The 25,456-nt window shown below is 40.0% G+C and overlaps 1 protein-coding gene across 1 annotated transcript in view; it reads right to left on the bottom strand.

Moving 5' to 3' along the window:
• GALNT5 (polypeptide N-acetylgalactosaminyltransferase 5) overlaps positions 1-25,456 on the bottom strand; it is a 512,523-nt gene that overhangs the window by 18,580 nt on the left and 468,487 nt on the right. Inside the window, exon 9 of the mRNA XM_044074838.1 lies at positions 5,972-6,130. Coding sequence (XP_043930773.1) covers positions 5,972-6,130 — 159 coding nt within the window. The remainder of the gene's footprint in view (positions 1-5,971; positions 6,131-25,456) is intronic.

The raw sequence follows: 25,456 nt of genomic DNA, 5'->3' as shown, positions 1-25,456 counted from the left end.
AGTCAAGACCCCTTGCCCAGCATGGGAAGGAGTTGCTGTAGAGTCAGCATTTTGAACTTTGGTACTATGAGAAAGGTGTTTAATGCAGACAAATCCAGTATTGGTCTCCATTGAGATTCTTTTCTTGGAACAAGGAACAGTCTTGAGTAAAACCCCTGGCCTTGTTCTTGTTGTGGAACTCTTTCTATTGCTTTCATCCGAGTCAGCAGAGAGATTTGCTTGATAGCCTCTGCCCTCTGGTTTTGTGGTAGGTTTGGCATGCCTTGTTTTCTTGGTAAAGTATGAAAATGGAACCTGTAACCTCGGTCTATAATGTCCAAAATCCATTTGTCCTTTGTCAATCTGTGCCAATTGTCTGTAAACAGAGATAATTTCCCACCCAAGGGAGCTTCTATTTGTTCCCTGGTAGGCGGCAGTAGAGGAAAGTCATTGAGATTGTGGCTGTGGGGCAGGTGAAACCCCTGTGTCACTTCTTTGGTTTGCTGGCTGCCATTGTCGTCCCCTGTAAGGACCTCTGTATTGTCCTCTTCCTCTGCCACGTCTGTTTTTACCCCTTTGAAATTTTTCAGGATTAGGAAAGGACCAGTTTTTTGAAGGCCAATTCCTACTGAATCTGGGGGGTTGAACCTGGAGGAAATCTTTCACCGTCTGATCTGATTTTGCTTTTTCCTCGATGGACTTTAACACATCCTTAGCGTTAGCACCAAAAAGCTTGTTCTTTTCCAAAGGTGCATCCAGAAGTTTTGCCTTTACATGATCTGGTAGAGGTTGATCCTTTAACCATGCATGTCTACGAATGACTGCCCTGTCATAGCTGCCCTACATGAAGCTTCCAGTGCATCATATCCACACTGCAGGAAGTGATTGCTTACTTACTGAGAGTTATGTACAGTTTCCTGCAAAGACTTCCTGTCTAAAGGATCAGGAGAGGCCAATGTTTTCTGTAAATCTTCTAACAAGAAATCCTGATATTGTAACATATGAAAAAGGCAATTCAAAGCTCTCATAGATAAAGTAGTGGAGGTGTAAACCTTTTTACCCCATCTCTCTAATGACCTAGCTTCCCTGTTGGAGGGCAAAGGATTTTTAGAGGTGGAAGCTGAAACACCTTTAGGTCCCTGAGAAATAGTTTCCAAATCAGCAGTATGGGCCCTGAATAAATGGGAATGTATTTCTAGGACCCTGTAATACCTGTCTGGCTTGGCTGGAGCAGGAGGAAGAGAAACAGGGGTAACACTAGAGTCAGAATATAAATCATCCAAAGCATCAAGCACAGGAGGAATAGCTAAGGGCCTGTGCTGGGGCTTTTTAAGGAAAGTTCGAAGGCGCTTTCTGGAATCAGAATATTCCTGGCCTTGCCACTTGAAATGTTCCCTCATGGTATGCAGAACTTCCCCAAAAGAAATATCCTCAGGAGGGGAGGCCGAGGGGATGGAATCCTCTGCATCTGAGTCCTCATAGGTCTGGAAGAGCTCTTCCTGGCCATCTGAGTGGACAGAGTCCTCAGAATCTTCATCTGAAGGAATAGGGTCAGAGGGTTCAACCCGGGGCCTTTTATCAGAAGGAGGCTGGGATCCTCTCTCAGGATGGGCCTGTGAACCTCTAATCATAGAAATTAAATCAGCAGCCATAGTCATGATTTGTGTCTCTGGAGTAGGCTGAGGTAAGGTTTTAGCAGTAAGATGCTTGGTCTTGCTGGCTGCCTTAGCCCTAGTGTAGGCCTTAATAGACATGGCCATAGGAGGCCTGGCAGCTCCACGTGCAGGAGTGACTTTATCTACAGCAATGGTCTCGGGCATTTCCTCGGTTTCGGTATCCGGAGGAAAATCAATAACTGGCGTTGGGGTGATATCCGGAATCGGAGTCGTCGGTAATGCGGTGTCTTCGGTTCGGAGCAGTGGAATAACCGTCTCAGGGGGAACCGGTGCACTCGCGGTATGTTTTGGCATGAAGTCGGAGGTAGACGCGGGTCGAGGATGTCGGTCCCGGTCTTTTCGTTTCTTGGGAGTTTGCGATGTCGGAAGATCTGACGGCATTGTATAAGCAAATTTTTTGCCGAAAAAAATCTTCAGCGAACTCCGCCCGGCGCCTGAGAGTGCGCTTGTTGAAGCGAGCACAGGCTACACAGGCCGAGACGTCGTGGTCTGGGCCAAGGCAAGGAAGACAGTAAGAGTGGAAATCCTTATGAGGTATTTGTTTACCACAAGAAAGACAATTGTTAACTTTTTCAGTAATTTCTGACATCGGCTGAGGCAAGAAAAGGTCCCCAACGGGGTACTTAGCTTTTTTGATGACTTCGGAATCGAAGAATACAGGAGCTGACCGACCGGCACTTGCGAACTGCTTCTGCTTCGGGCACCGCGCGGCAAGAAAGACTGAAGAAAATGGCGTCGGCTGATGCTTATGTACTCCAGCCGCTCTGACGTCGGAGAGAAATGCGACATCAGCCGACGTCGGACCCAGACTTTGGAATCCGGCCGACCGAGGGCTGTCTGAGGCAGGACAACCCATATGTTATGACTGCAGTTGCATTCTTGAAGGACATCCTTGGCCTATCTTTTCTGCAGGAACGTGCTGTATTGCCCTCATAGAGAGCAGGGAAAGACTTGCTTTTTGGCCTCTGCCCACTGGTTTGGAGGAAGATCTGGGAACCCTTTTGGGGATGGAAGAGTGTGGAAAGAAAATTTGTATCCCTGTGACACTATGTTGAGGACCCAGCGGCCGTTGGTAATGGTGGCCCAGGTGCTTGCGTGGAAGGAGAGTTTTCCTCCCAGGGGCAAGTGCAGGTGGGCAGAGGGAGGTGGTGGAAGAGGAGAGTCATAGTGAGTTCTTACCATGAGGGGGTGGCTTTGTACTCCCTGGTTTAGAAGTGGAGGAACTCCATTACTTTGATCTCTGCATTCCCTGTGGCTGCTGTCTGGGGGGGGGTCTGCTTCCCCGGGTTCTGGGCTGAACTGACCTGGAGGGGTCAGGAAAGGACATGTGCTTAGAGGGGCAATGTCTACTGAACCTGGGTGGCTGGACCTGTAGGAAATCCTTAACTGTCTGCATAGATTTAGCTTTTTCTTCTATCTTTTTTAAGACCTCCTCTGCCTTGGTGCCAAATAAATTGTTTTTGAGCAAGGGTGCATCCAATAATTTAGATTTGACATGGTCTGGCAAGGGCTGTTCCTTAAGCCAAACATGCCTTCTAAGGACAGAACCAGTGAATGCTGCCCTGCATGAAGCTTCTAGGGCGTCAAAACCACAGTGTAAGGTGTGCTTAGTTACTTGACTTGCAGAGTGCATTAGCTCTTTTAACTCTTTATTTTCTGTACAAGCAGGAAAGGATGACATTTTTTGCTTGAGAAGTTCCACGGTATGCTGCTGATATTTCAGCATATGGAACTGGCAATTTAGTGCTCTGACAGCAAGAGTAGCAGAGGTGTATACTTTTTTTACCCCATCTGTCTAGTGCTCGGGAATCCCTATCCGAGGGGGTGGTATTCTTAGCAGAAGTTGCTTTAATTCCTTTAACCCCTTGAGAAATAACCTCAGGGTCAGCAGTAGGATTTTTGAAAAGAATTTTGTGTGAGTCAGGGACTCTGTAGTACCTGTCTGGTTTTCTGTGAGCAGGAGGGAGGGTGTGAGGAGTCAAACTATATTCCAAAAAAACATCATCAACAACATCCAGGGCAGGAGGAATGGCTAAAGGTCTGTGCTGTGGAAGATCTAAGAATTCCCTAAGTCTCTTTCTAGACTGAGGATAGTCCTGACATTCCCATTGGAAATGCTCCCTTAAAGTATGAAGGGTTTCCCCAAGGGAAAAATCCTTGGGTGGAGAGGCTAAAGGAATGGATTCCTCTATATCAGAATCCTCATAAGCAGGGAGGGGTTGCATGTCTTCATATTTAGATGCATCAGAGTCATCAGACTCCTGTTCAGACAAAACTACTGGGGACAGATCTCTTTTTCTTTTGGAAGGGGTAGCTTGGCTTCTCCTGATCAGCATTATAAGGTCTTCTGCCATTTTAAGCATTTGAGACTGAGGCAAGGAAGCAGGTGTCTGATATAGGATTGCCGGTTTCTTGGGCGTGGTTCGTATCCTGGGCCTTAGAAACTCGGTAGTTTTCGAAAGAATGGTAGATGCAAAAGAAGTCATCAGTTTGTGTCGAGAATCGGTAGTGCAAACTCCTTCCTCAGAAGCCGGTGCCTAGGGCTCCTCGGCAAGAAAGACTGGTGTAATGGTGTTGGCTGCCTTATTTTATACTACTGATGAACTGACGTCAGTCCTGAAGCAACAGCAACTCTTGCAGAAATACTAAGCCTCTGGTATTCCGGCCGGCCGAGGGCCACCGTGGCAGGGATAACCCAAATGTGATGACTGTAACTGTGAAACACAAAGAACATCCAGTGGTATATAATCCCTGACAGGGCTCTGGTTACTGCCTAGGCACTAACTAGACAACCTTTTCCACTTGCCATTATAAGATTTCCTTTAGCACCTACCTAGTTTCTTACCTGGTTCTAATGATATCTGTGTATGTTAGAGTAAACATGGATATTAAAACCTGGACTATGGTTACTAGGGGTGTCAGACAGGGACCCATATAATATAGTGTTCTTAGGGGTATTACTTAGGGTCTGATCTGATCAATAATGGAGTTATACTGTGTGTTTTTCTTTTATCTGTTGGGTGTGGAAATGAGTTTACGGTGTTACTTACTTACTTATTATTTAGTTACTGTTTGCCAGTCAGTGTTGACACCGCAAAGTATAACAGTTTCTTGTTGGATCAACAACAAAAAAAATTAAGTAACAGCAGTAGGAATAGGAATTATTTCTAAATTCTGCAAAATCTTGAAACCCCTAAAAACACTTCCCAGGGAGAAATAACCAACCTGCAGTAAGGAAGATACTAGGAAGATATTGTGGATTTTTACTTTGCCTGGTTACATTAAAGGATCTTTTTGGAGACCTAGCAGCTGTTTGATTTCTTCATCTGCTTATTTTGAAAGCCTTTGTTTACATACTTCCGGGTCCTGTGGTGCCAAGTGATTTTCATTCTTGGTTTGATTTTGCTTTTAGTTTTGATATTTAAAGTACAGTAACCTCACACACACGCACACAGCACACACACACACACACACACACACACACACATATATATATATATATATATACATTATATATATATATATATATATATATATATATATATATATATATATATATATATATATATATATATATATATATATGGGTCTACTTCGGTAGACCAAAATCTCACTTACCCGAAATCCATATCACCAGTCGAAAAGGCTGACAGCACCAGAACACTGACATCCCGGAACACCAACTTATCATTACAGGTAAGTAAATGCTTGGCCATCCTGAAAAAAAATGTAAACTGAAGGAAAGCAAGCCCACCTATGTGAGGGACTGTGCTCCCCGCCACCCCCCTTACTAAATATACCTACTCCAAGATCGTACTACCGTGGGGGGTAAGGGGCAAAGTTAAACAGGATGGTCAAGCATTTACTTACCTAGAGTGGTAAGTCAGTGTTTCGGGACGGTGGTGTTCTGGTGCTGTCGGCCTTTTCATCTCAGTTATATGGATTTCGGGTAAATGAAACTTTGTTCTACCAAAGTAGACCCATGTGTATATATATATATATATATATATATATATATATATATATATATATATATATATATGTATATAAAATGTGTAGACATTAATAAGCGTGCATGAGTGTGCACACACACACACACACACACACACACACACACACACACACACACACACACACACACACACACACACACACACACTTCATTAGGAATAAGCATATTTGAGTTATTTCAACAAAGACAGATTAAGACCAAAAGAATTGAATCAGATATTATATCCATAGCAAGTGAAACTAATCTAGTTAAATGGCCAAAAATCGAGTTACTGTATCCATTTACATCAACCTATCAAACTTACCAGTGCTGGTTCTGAAATAAGAGCTTTATGGAGCCACATAAGGCTCTTGTCCGCGTTATCACAATGTCGTAAAACCACTGTCTGTTTCTCATGAATTGGAGCCACACATAACTCCTTCTGTTTAATCAGTCGCAACCAAGTATGATTGAAGTACTGGTTCTAAAGAAAAAAATGCATATATACATTACTGCCTAAAATATTTTCTGCTGCAAAGATGATTTATTAATAAACTTTTCTGTTTCACAACTTGAGAAATTTCATTTCAAATGCAGACAATGAAGAAGTCTGAAACTACTGTATCATAACCGTAGCATGTTGCTAGTTTTCATTGTTTTGTTAGAATTACTTGAAACGCAAGCAGGACAGTCTTAACTCTCACAAAAAAAAAACATCTTTTCTTCCTGATTAGTATAAACATCCTCAAAATGATCAAAGTCAGCTTCTACAAATCACAGGGAACACTTTATGCGATTATTAATAACACAGACATACCAAATTAGTTTCAAAATCTGTGCACTTCTCTTTACTACACTTGCTTTCCCTAAAGATGGTCAACATGTAGTTTGTTGAGAAATAACTACCTATCCAATTTTCCTGATGTTTTCTTTTCCCACTTGGGTTTCTGGTTATTTTTACCTGTTAACTTATTGTTAACAGGCTCATTAACCCTTCTGTGCCAGAACCTGAGCCTCAAGATTAAGACAAGCACTATACAGAGACTCACAAATTCATAGAGCCTACAAAGTGCAGTCTGTCCATGGACCATAATCACCCTGCCAACACTCACTCTCACAGAGCATCTCCTGCTCCAAGAGGGCAAAACAAGTCAGATTCAGGTTGAATTTATGGTTGTCTATATGATTATCAAGGTTTGCTTTAAGGGAAGTGAAGTTATCACTCTGTTTTACATATAATGGAACATTACTCCAGAGATTGGGAAGCGGTGTGTAATAAGTACATCAGTTTGGTTATCACTCTGTTTTACATATAATGGAACATTATTCCAGAGATTGGGAAGTGATGTGTAATAAGTACATCAGCGAGGTTATCATTCTGTTTTACATATAATGGAACATTATTCCAGAGATTGGGAAGTGATGTGTAATAAGTACATCAGCGAGGTTATCACTCTGTTTTACATATAATGGAACATTATTCCAGAGATTGGGAAGTAATGTGTAATAAGTACATCAGTGAGGTCATCACTCTGTTTAACGTATAATAGAACATTATTCCAGAGATTGGGAAGTGATGTGTAATAAGTACATCAGTTTGGTTATCACTCTGTTTTACATATAATAGAACATTATTCCAGAGACTGGCAAGCAATGTGTAATAAGTACATCAGCGAGGTTATCACTCTGTTTTACATATAATGGAACATTATTCCAGAGATTGGGAAGCGATGTGTAATAAGTACATCAGCGAGGTTATCACTCTGTTTTACATATAATGGAACATTATTCCAGAGATTGGGAAGCAATGTGTAGTAAGTACATCAGTGAGGTTATCACTCTGTTTTACATATAATGGAACATTATTCCAGAGATTGGGAAGCAATATGTAATAAGTACATCAGCGAGGTTATGACTCTTGTTTTACATACAATGGAGCATTATTCCAGAGATTGGGAAGCGATGTGTAATAAGTACATCAGTTTGGTTATCACTCTGTTTTACATATAATGGAACATTATTCCAGAGACTGGCAAGCAATGTGTAATAAGTACATCAGCGAGGTTATCACTCTGTTTTACATATAATGGAACATTATTCCAGAGATTGGGAAGTGACGTGTAATAAGTACATCAGTGAGTTTATCATTCTGTTTGACATATAATGGAACATTATTCCAGAGATTGGGAAGCAATGTGTAATAAGTACATCACTCCATTAAGTCTCATTTGTCTGTTGGACATTCATATTTTAGTCCTAGTGTTTGTAAAGTCATTTGCTTGGGGGGTGTAGAAGATCAAGGAGGGTTGGTTCCTTAAGAACACTGGCTGTTAGATATAAATCCCCACCCAGGCATCTAAAGCCTGTACTCCAGTGACCTCTTTTTTTTTTCTTTTTGATTTCTCCAAGTCTTTTGGGTTTCTAATACCATGACGGGAATGGACCCCATTCCTAAGTCAGAGTACGATTAAAGTTCATGAAATTAGTATTATTTCACTCTTTGATGTTAGACAAAAATGCTCTTCGCAGTACCAGCAATGTGCCCAGCAATGACTCCTTCTGCAATTCATAAGGTGCTACATGAATTGGTAACATATCTAAATATGATTGTAAATTCTTTTTTATAAGACCAGTTGCTCCTACTACTATTGGAACTGTCTGGATATCTTTCTTCCACATGGCTCTCATTTCTGCCTGCAGATGAAGATATTTTATGACTTTGTGTCTCTCTCTCTACGCAAGACACTATAGTCACTAGGTGTGGGAATTTCAATGATCAATGCTACTTTTGTCTTCTTTTCTTGGATCACTATGTCCTGTTTTCTAGCATCTATCTTTTGGACTGTTGGTATTGGGTGATCCCATGTGATCTAAACTTCATTATTTTCTATGGTTCTTTGTGGCGCATGTTTCCAATGTTTTTCAGCCACTTCGATACCATACTGTTTGCACAATCACCAGTGTAACAGTCTCGCCACATTATTATGCCTTTCAGTATACAGTCCCTCTGCCATTAGAGCATTGCAACCAGCAATAAGGTGTGTAACTGTTTCCAGCTCGGTTCCACAAAACCTACATTTGTCTGCTTCTCCCACATGTTCAATGGACTTAGTAAACCAGCGTGTACGTAGCCCACTATCTTGGGCTGCCAATATTAACCTTTCATTTCTTGATGCAAATTCACCTCTCCTTAACCATTCCTGCATCCATTCTTGATCAACATGAGGCTCTTCTAGAAGTTTTTTATACTTGCAACTATATTTATGTTTTTTCCACATTTCTTGCCTTCTCATCTGATCCTTCACCTTATATTCTTTCTTTTCTTTTTTAGCACATTCAGTTGCTGCCAGGTTTTTATCCACTTCTGGTTTGATTTCCATTCCTGCTTGACATCGATATGCTAAATTAAGCAGAGATGTCATCTTAGACTTACACTCCTCATGCTTCAAAACTTTCACCACATTTGGATCTTGTGAGGTCAATAGATATGTGTGGAGTCCCACGATTGCAGATCTATACATGTAATCAATTTCAAGGAGGCCCATCCCACCTTCAGAACGGGGGATGTATAATCTTGGTATACACTGATTTTTATAAATCATTTGGTGAGCATGAAGCATCCTTCTTGTTTTGATATCCAATCTATCCAACACTTTTTTGGGGCCAGTCAATCACTCCAAAACTATAACTTAGGACAGGAAGAGCAAACTGATTTATAGCTTGGATTTTGTTCCTAGGTGTCACTGCTGTTTTCAGGATTAATTGAAGTCTTCTAAAGTACTCCTTACTAAGCCTTATTTGTATTTGTTCATGTTTTATTGCTGATCCTTCATCAATTCCCAAGTATTTATACATCCCTCTTGCTCAAGTCCTTTTATATCACATTCTTGTCCCAAACTGATGTTTTCCTGGTGCTGCAATTTTCCTTTTTTAAAGGTTGCTTTTGCACATTTATCAAGACCAAATGACATTCCGATATTATCTGAAAAAGTTTTGACAACCTGCAGCTGTGCTTTCAGTTCCTCATCTGATGAGCTATACAATTTTAAATCATCAACAAAGAGAAGATGAGAAGTCATTAGACTTTGTTGTTTTCTAGAAGCCAAATTGTAGCCATGGCCTTGGCTGTTAAGTAAGCAGCTTAATGGGTTAATGGCAAGGCAGAATAGTCGCCCTGGAATCTCCCCCTTTGAATTTTTATCCCTGGGATAATAATCTGTCCTTTATCATGGCTTAATTGCAAAGTGGTCTGCCACAGTTTCTTGGTTACTGTAATGTAATCAATCAGTGTAGGGTGTATCTTATACATTTCTAAGCTCTCTTTTATCCATGAATGTGGGATACTATCAAATGCTTTTTTGTAGTCAATCCATGCTATACTTAGGTTCTTCCCCTTCTTACAGTTCTCCACTATAACTTTGTTTAACAACAAATGGTCCTTTGTTCCATATCACTTTCTTTTATTGCCTTTTTGTTTTACTGCCATAATTGAGGTTTCTTCTAAATGACTATGAATTCTGTCAGCGTCAGTTCCCATGTATAGTTTGTATGTTGTCAGAAGACAAGTTATTGGTCTATAATTTTTAGGGTAGCTTGCAGGTTCACTCTTAAGTAAGAGCATTGTTTTTCCTGTTGTTGACCAGTGCGGTGTGTGTTCGGGGTGCATATATAAATAGTTCTTACTCATGGCTAAATCATCGTGCAAAGAAGTTAATACTTTAAGCCAAAAGTTAGGTACTGCATCTGGGCCTGGGGTTTTCCAGTTAGAGGCTTTTCTCAACTTTATTTCAATCTCTCTAGTTGCTATTTCATCCCATTTCATATCCTGTACCTTTAAACTTCTTATTCTCTCTCTTTTACTTCTTCTATCCATTTAGCATCTATGTTATGTTCCACAGGATCTTCATAGATACTTCTCCAAATTGTATCTACTTCCTCTTTTTTGGCTATCTATTCCTTTTACGTTACTTCCCAGTTCTCTATAAAACTTTTTTGGGTCATCAATAATTTGTTTATTTTGTGTTTTTCACTTATATTTATCTTTATATCTTCTACGTCTTTCTGCCTATATTGTAATTTTTAGTTTGTTATCTCCAATAGTGCATAATAGATCCTGGTCTGTTCTAATACCACACATTGCTTTTATCACATCTGTCTTTCTTAATATTTTCATTGATCTGTTCCCTCTTCTATAATCTTCTAACAATGATATTTCTTGTCTTAGCTGCTTTATAGTTTTCTATATTCGATATTTCCATGATGGTATTCGCTGTTGCCCCCTCTTTTCCCTCGCTACCCTGTGTTCCTGTGGTAGAACTTTATCAGTTATTAATTTAGCAGCACAGTAATATATTCTGTTTACTTCTGTTATATCACATGGATCTCTTTGAACAGTCCTAATTACTGTGTTCATTTGTTTTATCAAACTTCTGACTTTTGGGGTTTTATTAACCTTCTGCAGTCTATTTCTCTCATTGATCTTGATATATCTGTCTTTGTCTATTAAATCAAGCAACTCTCCTCAACTCCTTTTCTTCCATACTGAGGGTACAGCCCTTGTTTTCCATTTCCTGCGAGCATTCTATAGAAAGTTCTATAGCATCTTCCTGTGGCACATTCTCTTCAATTTCATCCTATGTCATTTGTTGCTCTGTCATATGGGAACTCACTGGCCTATTACTCCTCAACATTGACTGCATCAGAGTTTCCACAGTTTCCTGTTTCTTTCCTTGCTGTCTAGCTTCAAATGAATGTTTATACTGGTTTCTTGTGGAAGACTCCTAAATATCTTGATATGGCACCTGACCAGTAACTTCCTGTTCCACTGATTTCCCTTTAATTTGGATATCCATTGCTCTAGCCTGTTGGGGTGCTTTCTGCATTTGATTTTCTACACTGAATCCTTCTATTTGCAGCTGTTCCATTACTTCAATTTCTGTTTCTTTGAATTCTCCCTTACTCATCTATTTTTCTACTTTTCCTCTTAGTCTTCTTATTTTTTGCATTGTAAAGTTTTCCATATCCAGATTCATTTCCCTATATTTTTCTTCAAATATCTTCGGTGCTGCTCTTTTTATATTGGTTAGTTTTTCTTTCTCCTTTGCATAAATATTACACCACATTAAATCTCTTTTCCTTTCCCATGTCCATATTTCTTCTTCACATGTCTCCTGATCTTCTTGCTTTTCCTTATTCTGGGAACATACTCCAGCATACTGTGATGTAGCCTGTCTTAGACCTTCTACATTAAATCCTTCACTTCACAGGCACTCCATAACTTCAGCTTCTATTTCTTTAACCTTTACTTTACTTATCGTCTTTTCTACATTATGTTTTTGTGTTATTAATCTTTTTATTGTGAAATTTTCCATATCCGGATGCCTTTGCCTATATTTCTCTTCGAATACTTTTGAGACTGCCTTCTCTATATTAGTTAACTTAGCTTTCTCATTTGCATAAATATTGCACCATATCAAATTTCTCTTTCTTTCCCATGTCCATATCTCTCTCTTTTTTTTTTTTTTTTTTTTTTTTTTAGCTTTTTCAAATATTTCTAAGTTTTGTTGTTTATATTTTTCCACTTCCTCAAAGGTTTCTTTTTCCAAAGAGATCAAAGTTTATTGATCTATATACTGTTTTTCAAAAATCTGTTGTATTAATGAATGCAATTTTTTATCTGAAGCTTCTGACAGTTTTCCCTGTGAAAGTATTTTTCTTTCCTCTAATTTCTCTCTTAATCATTTTGTATATCTTATATCCAGAAATTCTGGGCTTCTTGCATAACAACAATAATACATAATTTCTTTCTTATCCTCAATAGTCCACTGTATCATCTTTATGGCTCTTTTTTGGCCAATCAGTTTTTGCCCTTTTTGTGGACTGCTGCTTCCTTCTACAACAGGGGGTCATCCTCTTCAGTTCGGTACCTCTAGTGTCTTTCTAAATGTGCAATCTATTAAGATTGTATCTACAATGAGTTGAATCAGGACGAACTAAAGATGGAATGATAACTTCTTTTGACCTAGATAAACAGAAGCACAGGAACAAAGAGAAATTGCCAGGTAAAGGATCACAGGGGACACTGTCATGCAGGCACATAAAAAGTTCTTGCCACCCCTTTAAAAGTACTTAATACTGCCCACCACCCAAATCAAGCATGTCTACCCACCCAATCATCAAGACTAGCCTAAAAAGCAGAAAAAACTAATACTTTGCTTGACCTGTACTGGTAATTTATTTCATAGGTTGGGAATACATTGAGTTAAAAACCTATCCTACCAGCAGGTCTTGCATATTTATCGGTGTAAATTTATGTCCATAGTTTGGGTGTTTGGAGAGCCACTGTTTTTGCAAAGCAACAGAAGGTAAAGTAGGATAGATTCTTTTGTGGCTTGAACAGAGAGATGCGTGTCACCTTGGATCAGCCAGTAGGCTTGAGTAGAAAGGAGGTTTGTGCTACCATATCAGGATAATTAAAGGATTTAAGGCCATTAATATTTTTAGTTAAAAAACATTAGGGCCTTTCCACTTAAGCAGTATGCTTGGATTTCTACATATCCAAAGGGGTACTGTAATCAATGATGGATCTGATAAGGGAAGAGTGCAGCAATAAGATAACTCCTTTGGATCATGAAGATATTCCTTTAGAAATTAACTGGCCAAATAGAAGAATTTCCTGACTATGGTGGAAACATGATGATCAAATGAGTGAGACCTGTCCACGTAAGTACCCAGAACTCCTATGACTTTATCCATTTGAAGATGAGTACCACTTGTATCATAAGAGGCGAGAACTGCTTTTTTGCCAAATATTACTATGTTGTACTTTTTTTTTGCATTTTGCTTGAGACTGTTTTCAGTACATCAGGTAAGTAAACATTCCAGCTCTTGCTGGAGCAATTTAGTATCAGTGGATGTGATAACAGTGACCACTTGCAGTCTTTAGCTATCCTGGTCAATATCACTCCAGGAATACTGGCTCAGATGTCTGCAACATAAACACAAAAAATGAGAGGGTCCATACCAATCCCTGTGGTGCCCCATTCGTTACAATTTTATGTTCACAGAGGGTACTAGCAACTTTCACTCTTCGGATCTATTTTATAACCAGGTTGTAGTCCATCAGACAATGCAGGAGTTTACATTATTTTTACCTAACTTTTCAACAGTGCCAGCATGGGGAACAGTGTCAAACTAGGTCAAGATAAGCAGCATGGGGAACAGTGTCAAACTAGGTCATGATAAGCAGCATGCACAAAGCCACCACTGCCCAGTCACTGTAACCTTTCCAAAGAAGTTTACTTGGTTCAGAATAAAGGACCTGACCTTCACAAAACTAAACTGAGTGGGGTCTAGAACAGTTAAGACGCCAATGTCTCTAAAAATTGCTTCTGCTATAAGTTCGTTTGTTTTGCATAGAAGATTGGTGTGGTTGATGGGTCTATAATTATCTGGGTCTGTAGAGTGGCCACTCATATGTAGAAGAGTCACAGTGGCTGTTCTCCAGGCATCAGGGACAAACCATGTGGATAGGCTGAGGTCATACAGTTTAAGTAGAGGTATAAATACTGCATACTTGACACTGATGAGAATGCAGCCTGATGTGTTATTTAGCCTCATAGAAAGATAATTTTTAGCGTTTGTCACGGATACTAAATCTTGTTCCAAAGTGATTATAAGGTAAACTAAATTTTCAGGTATAGTGGGTGCAGCAGTGTTGTTAGGTAGGGTAAAATTGACACTAAATTTGTCTGCTAGTATATTGGCTACATCATGGGACTGAAACGTGTGATGAGCTCAGTGCACAGCTGAACATTATTCCTTAATTTCTTGACATAACAGAATAACAACAGAAGATTTGTAGTTTTCTTTGGTATCTGTAGTGACCATAAGCTCATGCTGTGGTTTCCATTTTCTAATAGTGTTCCTATGTTCCTTGCTGAGATGTTTCAGTGTGGTCTTGAGGTAGTAGAATGGCTCTTTCTTACATTTTGTTATTTTCTTTTTTGCTATAGGTTGACATAATGGTTAAGATAGTTGCCTTATAGACACAAGGTACAGGGTTTGATTCTAACATAGGCTTAAAATGGCTCACACGGGCAGTTAGCCTAGCACTAATCTATGAACCTATGAAAATTTTATTAATTTGAGAGTTTCACTGGATAAGTTTATTCTACAGTTTACCAATATATTTAGGATGGTCTTGTACAGAACTCTCTAAAGATACCATTAGTTATTAGATAAGCTAAATAGAAGGACTTTCTTATGACCATTACCATGTGGTGTTCAAAGGATAGTGAGCTGTCCATTAAAGTACTGAGATCTCCAACAACTGTACCAGATTGAAGTAGGGGTCCTGTCTATATTGCAAACCACTGTGCATTCTATGGCATTCCAATTTAGCCTTGCTTGTCCACTGGGATTACAGTTTATGAGGTGGGGTCCGCTTTATGGACTGGTATAACAATAGTCATTTTCCATACCTCAGGAACATAACTTGTGGATATGCTTAAGCTGAATGGTTTTAGAGGGAATTCAGAGAGGGGTTATTTGGTGATGCTAATTAAGAAATCAGCTATATCGTCTGGGCATACAGAGGTGGTATTTTCAGTTTCAGAGAATGCAGATAGGACATGTGCTACAGTAATCAGTGAGCTAGAAGAAAGGACTTGGGAATCTGTTGAATTAATGTTTTTTGGTATGTGTTTGGTAGTAAATTCATCTGGAAATATAACAGCAGCATCTTTTGGGTCAAATGGGGCAATAACATTATGCATTGATCAGCACATTTCTGTGTGCTACTTCTTAATTGTCTAACACGGTTAAAGAAGGATTTATGAATTTCTTTGGTTTCATATGCTAACTTGGTGTTTGACTTTGATTGTCTTTATGATAACCTTCAGATTTTGGTTGATCTTTTTGATAGTCTCCAATGTGGGTGGATTTTGATTTATTATAAAAAATACATTGGCATTTTTTTTCTTTTATTACAGAACTTATTAAGGCTGACATTCCATCACAGGGGTTTATTATTACATTCCATAATATTTTTTGCTTCTGACTGGGGCCACCTGGTTTATGCTATTTGTTACACAGGAGTAAAATCTTTCGGCATAAGTTACAACTACAGCTATGGTGTGGGGAGGGGGGTGACAGCTATTACAGATGAATTTTGCAAGCTCGTCATATAGTGTTAACAAATTTTTCTTTCAAAGTCCTTGAATTTAGAGGTTTTTGTTATGCAGGGATTAGATATCTTACAGATGAAGACTCCAGACTTGTGACAGGATTTGACCACAGATGAGGACAGAATAGGAAGAGTATTATGATGTATGCTAGAAAGGATGAGGGAAGAAAATTTTGGACCCTAGTGAGCTGATTATACAAAGCACTAACCATTTACAAAGTTCAAGAATTGATACCCACCCTTGTGATATATATGCTCCAGATAACTGATGACTAGTTGCAGTCACCCTTCAGAAAGATAATACTACTTAACTGACTTTTTTTGCAGCTATTTTTCTCCCATGCAGCTGACTGTCAGCAAATCTCACTCTCTCTCCTCAATTGCTGCATCTACCTACCTGTCTGGAACTCCCACAGTCTAATTCTGATTAGTTTTGAGGCTATGAGGGGATTAAGACTGCTCAAGGCCATGTCATACTGCTGCCATGTTTTTTTCCCTTTCAACAGGTCCCCTTCCCTATGCACACATATCCTGTGCGTAGGATGTACAACAGGTAGACCATGCTGAATTGCTCTTCACTTCCACAAAGAGATGACAAGGGCATGTCACACTGCCTACCTTTCAGAAGGCATTCTGTAGTTGTGCCACCCAACATCTACCAGGAAACTGTGGCCACTTCATATGCCCTTGCCCCACTGCCAAGGCTGGGCAAATGGGCAGATGTCTAAACTGCTAATTAAACCCAGATCACCTGGGCCACATCATGGTGCTGGTGTAGGTAACTAATTAATGGCAGTTATTCTTTTATAGATCCATTCATCCATCCATCCATCCACAATCTCTTTTTCCCATTTTAGCCCATGGGGTTGGAATTTTACTTCAACAGTGACAATCATCTACAGCTAAGATATACACCATCAGGTAGCTAACTCTGCCACGATAGTTCTTCCACACCACACACTCACACACACCTAAGACCAATTTATAGAACACCAATCCACCTACTGCATGTCTTTAGAATGTGGAAGGAAACACAAGATCCTTGTATACAATGCACTATACACATATATTCATTCACATGTCTATATATGCAAGTGAGTCACCTGCAATTGTTTGAAAATTCAATTTGTTGAAAAGAAAAAAAAAAACACTGGATCGAAAATCAGCTTATCAAACCTACTGGCTTTTTTTTCTGTGTGGGATCTTGGTACAGTGAACTTCAGGGAATCTGCACTTCCCTCACTACAGTGCAGTCTTGGAGTTGGTATATACAATTAGCAGTACTATAGGGGTTGTGGGGGGGGGGGGCTTGCTCCCTGAAAAATAATATGTTTCTCTTTCTTTTTTTGAAAAGCAGTTTATTGACCAGTTGTGTTCGATCAGCTGCCAATCAACATTTTGCCTTTTCAATATATGAATATACGTCCATGTAAGTGTATAAAGGAGTTATGTACTTACCATAATGTTCCATCTGTGTTCCTCAACTGTTAGGCTCGGATCCAATCCTTGGATCCGGCTAGGCTGTTACCATAGCTCTTGGCCACCAAAAAGCTCTTGAGCTCTTCCCTTACTCATAATGCACCAATCCCTAAGATACCTCAGATCTTGCTTGTTGTTTTACATGACGTAGAAAGAAATACTAGAAAAATATTAACAGAATAAGCCATATTTGGAACTCATCATGAAGGTCAGTGGTGTCCTTATAATCTCTCGTTCTTCCAAAAATCCATTGTGAACAAGGTTGGGGATTGGTGGGTGGGAAGTTGAGGAAGAACAAAAATGGACAACACAGATGGAACATTAGGGTAAATACATAACTTCTTTATCTGATGTTGTCAATTTTCATTCTATCCTCAACGTTGGGACAGAGTCCCCAGTTACCTAAATTTCCAGGTAGACTCTAAGGAAGGATACTCCTGAGCACAGTTGAGCCAAAGGCTTCTCTTCCTCTGGAGATCAGATCCAGTTTGTAATGAATGATAACAGTGTGAGGATTGGCCCAGGTTGCAGCCACACATATGTCATCCATGAAAGCCCTAGAAAGAAACACCAACAAGATGTTACCATGGACCTAGCTGAATGGCCTCTTAAAAGTGTTGGTAAAGTTAGACCCAACTTGTTGTAGAGAAATGATATGCAAACCATCAGCCGTCTGGCTATAGTTACCTTTGCAACTGGTTTACCCAATTTCGAATCTTCAAAGAACACAAATAATTGATCTGTCTTCCTAATTTCTTTTGCTCTAGGTAAGTAAAAACATATCTGTCTGTGAACATCTAATAAATGCAACACATATTCATCTTCATTTGCAACTATAGAAAAGAAAACTGGCAAATTAATGGACTGATTGATAATGGATTCTGACACCACCTTAGGAAGGAAAGAAACATTGATACGTATTGTGACTACCAAGCAGAGAGGTTTAGAAGGCAATGCTTGAAGTTCTAAAATTCTTCTAGCAGAGGTAATAGACACTAGAAAGTTAGTTTTCAAGGTCAGGAATTTAATATCACATTAAGCTGCTGGTTCAAAAAGAGAATGAATTAAGGCATGCAATACCACGTTTAAATCACATGGTGGAGTGTGCCTCTCAAAAATTCTTTACAAAGTTTAGATGAAGTCACAGAAGAACTTTCAAATCCAATATGAAAATTGGAGATTGCTGCTAATTGAACTTTATTTGCTGAGGAGCTAATTCCCTTATTAGAAATTACTGCCAAAAATTCAAGTACACTTTGCGCAGGAGCTGAGAAATGGTCAATGTGTTTCTGCTGTGCCTAAAAAATGAACCTTTTCCATTTACTTCTGTAATGTTTTCTTGTAGAAGCCTTATGGGAAGATAAAAGTACATAATGGACAGGGGAAGAGAGCATCTGTTGTCTGGCTATTAAAGAAATAAGAGAAACCATGCTGTTAGCTTTAGGTTTGAGATATCCAGATGAATCATGCCTGTCTGCTGAGACAGGAGGTCTGGAATTTGATCCGGAATCCAAGGTGAGTAAAGAAGATGAGGCCAAAGGAAGGGGAACCAAATCTGTCGAGGCCAGTAAGGTACAATGATGAGAACGTTGCTCTTCAACCTGGCAGCTTTCTGAGGAAATTTTGGAATTAGCGGAATTAGTGGGTAAGCATACAGGAGACCGGGGGGGGGGGGCAATCATAGAGTAGACCATCCCTCAGTGATTCCCCCGAGTTGGGATTAGGGCAAAGAAGCTGCTGCATTTGTTGCTTAGGGGAGAAGCAAAAAGATCACAGCAAGGCTGGCCCCATTGATGGAAAATCAGTTCTGCCACCTTCATGTTGAGAGACCACTCATGAGGTAGAAGAATGGATCTGCTCAATTTGTCTGCTATCACACTGAATTTCACCAGAATGTGTGCTGCTATGCGAAAGCAGTTGTATGGGATCACCCATTACCACACTCTGAGGGCTTCTCGACACAAAGGGTAAAACATTGTTCCTCCTTGTTTGTTGATGTACCAAACTACTGACAAACTATCTGTCTAGATTGCAGTTTTCCCAAAAGGGAGAGAGTCTTGGAATGCCTGCAATTTTAACAGCACTGCTCTCATTTCCAGAACACTGATATGCATGTTGGCCTCTTCAGGAGACCAAGTGACTTGGACTGCTTTCTCCAGGAAATGGCCTCACCCCACCCAATCTGGGAAGCATCCATGGTCACTATAGTCTTGGGCTGAAGGAGGATGAAAGGACGGCCTTGAACAACCTGATCAGATCGAATCCACCACCAAAGGTATTTCTTACATGCCTGATTGATTCTTATTTGTGCTGACATGCATTGATAAAGAATTGACCACTGAGTTGGAAGCTTCCATTGAAAAATTCTCATATAAAATCTTGCTAGTGGAACTAAAATAATGGCCACTAACATTGACTCCAAGGCTTGCAGAATCAGCTGAGCTGAAATTTTGGTACTGCAAATTACTTTCCTGACCTGGAATCTGAAAGTCTACACTCTTGAGAGAGGAAGAGAAGCCGTCCCAGATACTGTGTTGAACACCGTTTCTATGAATTCTAAAGTTTCAGTTGGTTGTAACTGAAACTTGTTGTAATTTATGGTTATCCCCAGATGAGAATAAGTCATGAGTACCCGATCTCTTGCTCTTATTAGCAGATGCCTGGTTGGGGCAATAATGAGCCAGTCATCTAAGAATGGAAACACTCAGAATCCTTGCAGTCTTAAGTGAGCTGCTACCACTGCCATACATTTGGTGAACACCCCGGGGGCTGTAGTGATGCCAAGTGGCAGTGCTCTAAACTAATAGCGACTGACTCCCAGCCAGAAGATTAAATACCTTCTGGATTGTCTGTTCATTTTTATGTGACAGTACACAACCTGAAGGTCTACTGAGCACATCCTGTCGTCCTTCCCAAAAAGAGCAGTATGGACTGAACTGTGACCATCTGTAACTTTGTGTTTTGACCTGACTTGTTCAAATCACTGAGATCCAAAACTTGCCTTTGGTCTCCTGTTTTCTTTGGCATTAAAAAGAATCCAGAGTAAGTTCCAGACCCTATCTGGTCTGATGGAAACTCTTGGATGACTCTTTTTTCCTAGCTTTAGTATTTCTAGTGATGCTGCTTTCCTCTGACTGGGTGGAACATTGGGAAATTTGCACACAGATGGAGGTGGGAGAGAAAAGGGAATTATATAACCTCTGGAAATGAATTATATGCACCCAAGTATCTTTTATGTCTAGCCATGCTCCCTGGTGCAGGAATAGTCGACCCCCGATTGCTTCCAGAATGGAACAATTGAGCCTCCTTTCAGGAGCACTGATAGAGTCTATCAGAGAAAGAATATGTGAACCATTGGTTCTGCAGGCCTCCTCTGCCATGTGGGTATCGTCGTTCATTTGTGTTCCTCCCTCTGCCCCCGGGGGAAGTACCTCCACAAAGAGCTTGGAAAGAACCCTGGGACTTCCTGAACCACATTTTTTGACCATTTAATTGATTCCTAGAAAAGGATCTTTGAGGTGTTAAAAAATGTACATCTATTGCAGAGATGATCCTTCTATCTTTTTTCACACCTAGAGAATGTGTCCTTCATTTTTGGGCCAAACAAAGAACTGCAATCAAAGGGTGCACTGATGAACAAAGACTTGAAGGGCAACACAGAATAACGTGTACCCAAGTATGCCTTCTGATGGAAATGCCTGAACCTGCCACCTTTGAGGCACCTTCAGCTGCATGCGAGAAAAGCCTCATAGATGAATTTGAAATAGATTGAAGAGTAGCCAACTGTGAAGTAACAGAAGATTGAGCCTCAGCAGTTGTGGTCTCCAAAGGGGATTTTGAAAGTTCCTTCAAGTTCCCTTGCAGTTGTGTAAAGTGTGCCAAGTAGTTCAGTGACCTAAGGGCAAAGGTTGCTGAAGCATACACAAGGTTCTTAAATCTGTCCACTGCCCTAGTCTTCCTGTTACTGGGATGGACATTGGAACTCTGCTCAGCAAGTTCCTGCTTGGTGGCCACTGTCATGACCATAGCATCTATGGCACTCCCTTATTCCAGAATTCCCTAACTACAGGCAGAACCAGAATCCCATCTGATCTTTAAGCTATTGGCTCAGTTGAGTCAGGCTCCTTCCACCCAGGCCTAGAGATCAAGTCAATGAGCTCATCGGCGGGCAAAGCAACCCAGAAGGTAGATGGGCCATCTCCAAAGGCTTCCAGGAATACTGACTCCTCTGGAGGATTATCAGATGACCAACCACCTCTCTGTTTAAGGATCTCAAGAATGTCTCCAAATGAGACATCTTCAGGAGGTGATATTGGGGACCATTCCTCTTCATCTAAATCAGTATCCTTGGTGACTGACTCCTTAGGGGAGTCCAAGTACCACCTATTGGACTTCCTCTTCCGAGGGGCTTCCTCAGTGGGATGCCCTGGTGAAGTACTGGAAGAGATAGTAAAACCCTGCTGGGTGGGCTGCAGACTTTAGGCTGGCTATCCCTGTGGCATAGAATGATGTGGCCCAAGGTGCACAGACATCTTGGATCCAGAAGGAATATCTGAGGTGTTAGGGTCTGTCTGCATTGCTGCAGCAGAGAAAACCCTCTTCACCATCTCAAAGGTAGTATGCTCCAGGGAGAAGGAAGATAATGGAGACAAGAAGCCAGGCTTCTGGCCTATTAGGTCACTCCACTCTGAAGGCGATCTGCCCAAGGCTGGATTCAAGCTGTCCAGTGATGAAGCTCTGAGGGTTAGAGATGGCTCTGAAAACATTGGGGTCAGGGTCGCTTCAGCTCCAAGAGTCATCCGGTTCTGAGGACCTCGGAGCTGGTGCACTCAGAGATATCTTCAGATCTGAAGATAAAACCATCTTCAGATCTGAACTAGAAGGAACCAGAAGACTCAGATCCAGGGGCTCTGAAATTATAGGTCGGATCAGAAAAGTAGTTGTTATTGGTGGAGTGACAGAAGGACAGATGTCCTGACCCATAGGTGTAGTAGCTGGGATAATTCCTACCTGAGTCTGCACCATAAGAAAGCTCTTCAGCATTCTGTCCACACTGGTTCAGTTAGACTTCCAGAAGATCGAGAGGAAGCCAAGGATGGGGAAATGGAATGTCAAAGTTTCAAAAATGGAGAAGGAACTCTGGAAGGTAATGGGTCACCAGTGGGAGAGTGCCTAATTCCTAGATAAAAGTGTCAAATCCAAGGTGCTTGGAGCCAAACAGAAGTTGCCACATCTGGCACTAAAACAATCCAGGAAGTCTTCAGATCTGACTTTTGCTTTTTTTTGGGAGGCTCCGAAGAAGGAGTCAAAGATCCTGACAGTTTAGGAGATTGTAATCCATAAGTTCATAGGTTCATAGGTTGGTACTAGGCTATTGGCCCTAGGGCCTATGCAAGCCTAGCCATAACAATTCCCTGGCTATTTCTTCCCACACTATTTACTTCCCTGGACCCCGGTCTAGCAGGGTGACTGACGTGATCCCCGGGGTGAATTTCCTTTCTCTCATCCAATCATCAAGGTTCCTTTTGAAGAGGGCCAAAGAGGCGCTCTGCTTGACATGTATGGGCAGTCTATTCCAGAGTCTGGGGAGTCTCTGGGTCAGGAACCTATCCCTCCAGCATGTTTTGTTTATTGTGATGACAAGATTTAGATCCCTGGAGCGTGTGGCTCTGAGGGATTGGGATTTCTTTAAGTGTAGCATGTCCAACAGCTCTGGGTTTGACATGACCTTGTATGTTAAGCAGACATCGCCTCGGAATAGACGATATGAGACAGAGTACAGCTGGGGTTTTTTAAGGCGGTCAGCATAGGGCATCTGCTTTAGGCCTGTGATTCTTTTAGTGAGGTATTTCTGTGGCCTTTCCAATTATTGCAGATGTCTTGAGATGTACATAGCAAATGGGACCTTGTATTCTATAATGGGTCTAATGAGGGATGAGTACAGTGGGACATGATGACCTCCTTTTTTCTGGATGAAAAGCCCTTAGTGGTGAGGTGTGCCACATAGAAGGATTTCCTGACTGTTATGGCAATGTGGTTATTGAAGGTGAGACCACTGTCCACCTGTGTCCCTAAGTCTCTTATCACACTTTCGGTGTTTAGTGTACTGCCACCTATGTGATAATTCATGGGTACATGTAGATTTAGATTTGGAGAGTTAAGCTACAGTAATCACCTCAGAAAAGGGTGTTAGAAGCAACACTTTCACTATAAGTTTATTTTTTATGGTCAGCAATAGCCTGTGGATTAAAATTTTGGCAGTGGCTGCATTCAACCTTTAGGTGACCTGGGCTAAAACTGTACACACATAGGGAATGCGCATCTGATAAAGGCTGCTTGTGCCCACACTTTCCCCATTTTTTGAATTGCAAAGGGCCTTTTTCTGACATTCTAACTAAAAGGAAAAAAAAATTGCAGATGAGAAGAAAGAAATACCAATAATGGTATTACCAGTACAGAAAGATGTGTAGATTATATAAAAGGAGAAGAGGGAGTAAATACCAACTATGATAAGGAGGATTTTAGCTTGTGTAGAAGAAAAAAGGAGGAAATGTCTAAAAATATATTTAAGAAATAAATCTAAACAAACATATCTCTTTTGAAACAATAACTCGAAAGCTGAAAGGCGACCACATGGTATACGCAAACGAGATATGAAATATATTAGAGGTTGGTGCATTATGGGTAAGGGAGGATCTTGACACCTTTTAGGTGGCCACAAGCTATAGTACAAGCCAAGTCAGAACTGAGGATCAGATCCAAACCCAACAGTTCAGGAAGAATGAACATTGACATCAGATATGTAATTGTGCACACACATGCATCTATATCTGTATCTATATCTATACCATTCATTTTGTGAAATTTACTTTTATTGCCAACGTGAACTGGTGTGCATTTGTTGTTGAAAGATTGTTAACACCAAATGTCAGAAATGCTGATATGTCAATGTTGGGAATATTAGTATTTCATAGGTTGTGTGAGGTTTGCTTGTGTGCAGGTAAGTGGATTTGGTTACTAATGCTGATGCTTTGGAATATACTGAAAGCTTACTTCTCAACCTCTTAGTGCAATAAATCTGGGCAAAGCCTAAAGGAATGTAGGGAGAAAGGCCCCAAAGTAGGGACAGATTTTAAATATTGCTGTTATAAACTTAGAACTTTGCTATAATAACTTGCTTTGTGTTCTCATGCATTTTTTCTATTTTTTTTTTTCAAATACATTTGAATGAATTCCATAGGATTTATACATAACATCTTAAATAACTATGTACACTATTTACATTAGCCTGACACTATAACAGATCTTAATGTATACAGTTACTTTATAAGTATGTCCAATCCATTATCAGAGTGTCTGATCAATTATTGTATAGTGTCAATCAATTATAAGACCTTTCCCCAAGGGCTGTTGGTAAATGGCTTTGGATAAATTCTTAGTTCTTTAATTTTAATTTCCAATAATGCTACTTCAGTAGGCTGTAGAAGTCTTCCAAAGTTGGTATTGTGTTTGTAATTCCATCTTCTTGTTATACACTTCTTTGATATTGCAAGTATAGTCCATACTAGATACATGTTTGATGTATTCAAATGAAGACCTTCATTCACATTTAATAATACAAGAGCCTTAGTTAAATAAAATAATTCATTAAATAAAGCTTGTATAAAGTTATTAATACCATTCCAAAACTGCTTAATTTTAACACAATCAAAGAAAATGTGATTCCAATCTGCATTGTGTACTTGCTCACATCTCCAACATATTCCTTTTATGGAAGAACTAATTTTACTGATTCTGTCTGGGGTTAAGAATGCTCTGTGCAATCATTTCCAATTAAAAACTTTCCAGTATTGTGCAAAGGATGTATATTTTACCAGTAATAAGATATTTGTTTTAATATCTTCAGTTAACTGTACTGAGTCTCCTTTTGTTATATATTTCTAATGTTTTATAGTTTATCAATATTTTGTAAAATTTTGAAATACTGTTTCCCATGTCAGTCATTATATATGATTTCATATTTGTATTTCGTAAATTTAGGTATTCCTTTAAATGAAGAATTGTTAATTATTCTACTTAAATCTTGCAAATATGACAGAATACTCTGTAAAGTTAGCCAGTATGTGGCATTTTGTATGTTGATTT

This window comes from Protopterus annectens, chromosome 6.part0, assembly GCF_019279795.1.
Source record: "Protopterus annectens isolate FY-2018-M chromosome 6.part0, PAN1.0, whole genome shotgun sequence".
Lineage (NCBI taxonomy): Eukaryota > Metazoa > Chordata > Ceratodontiformes > Protopteridae > Protopterus > Protopterus annectens.
This window is presented reverse-complemented; position numbering and strand designations above follow the sequence as displayed.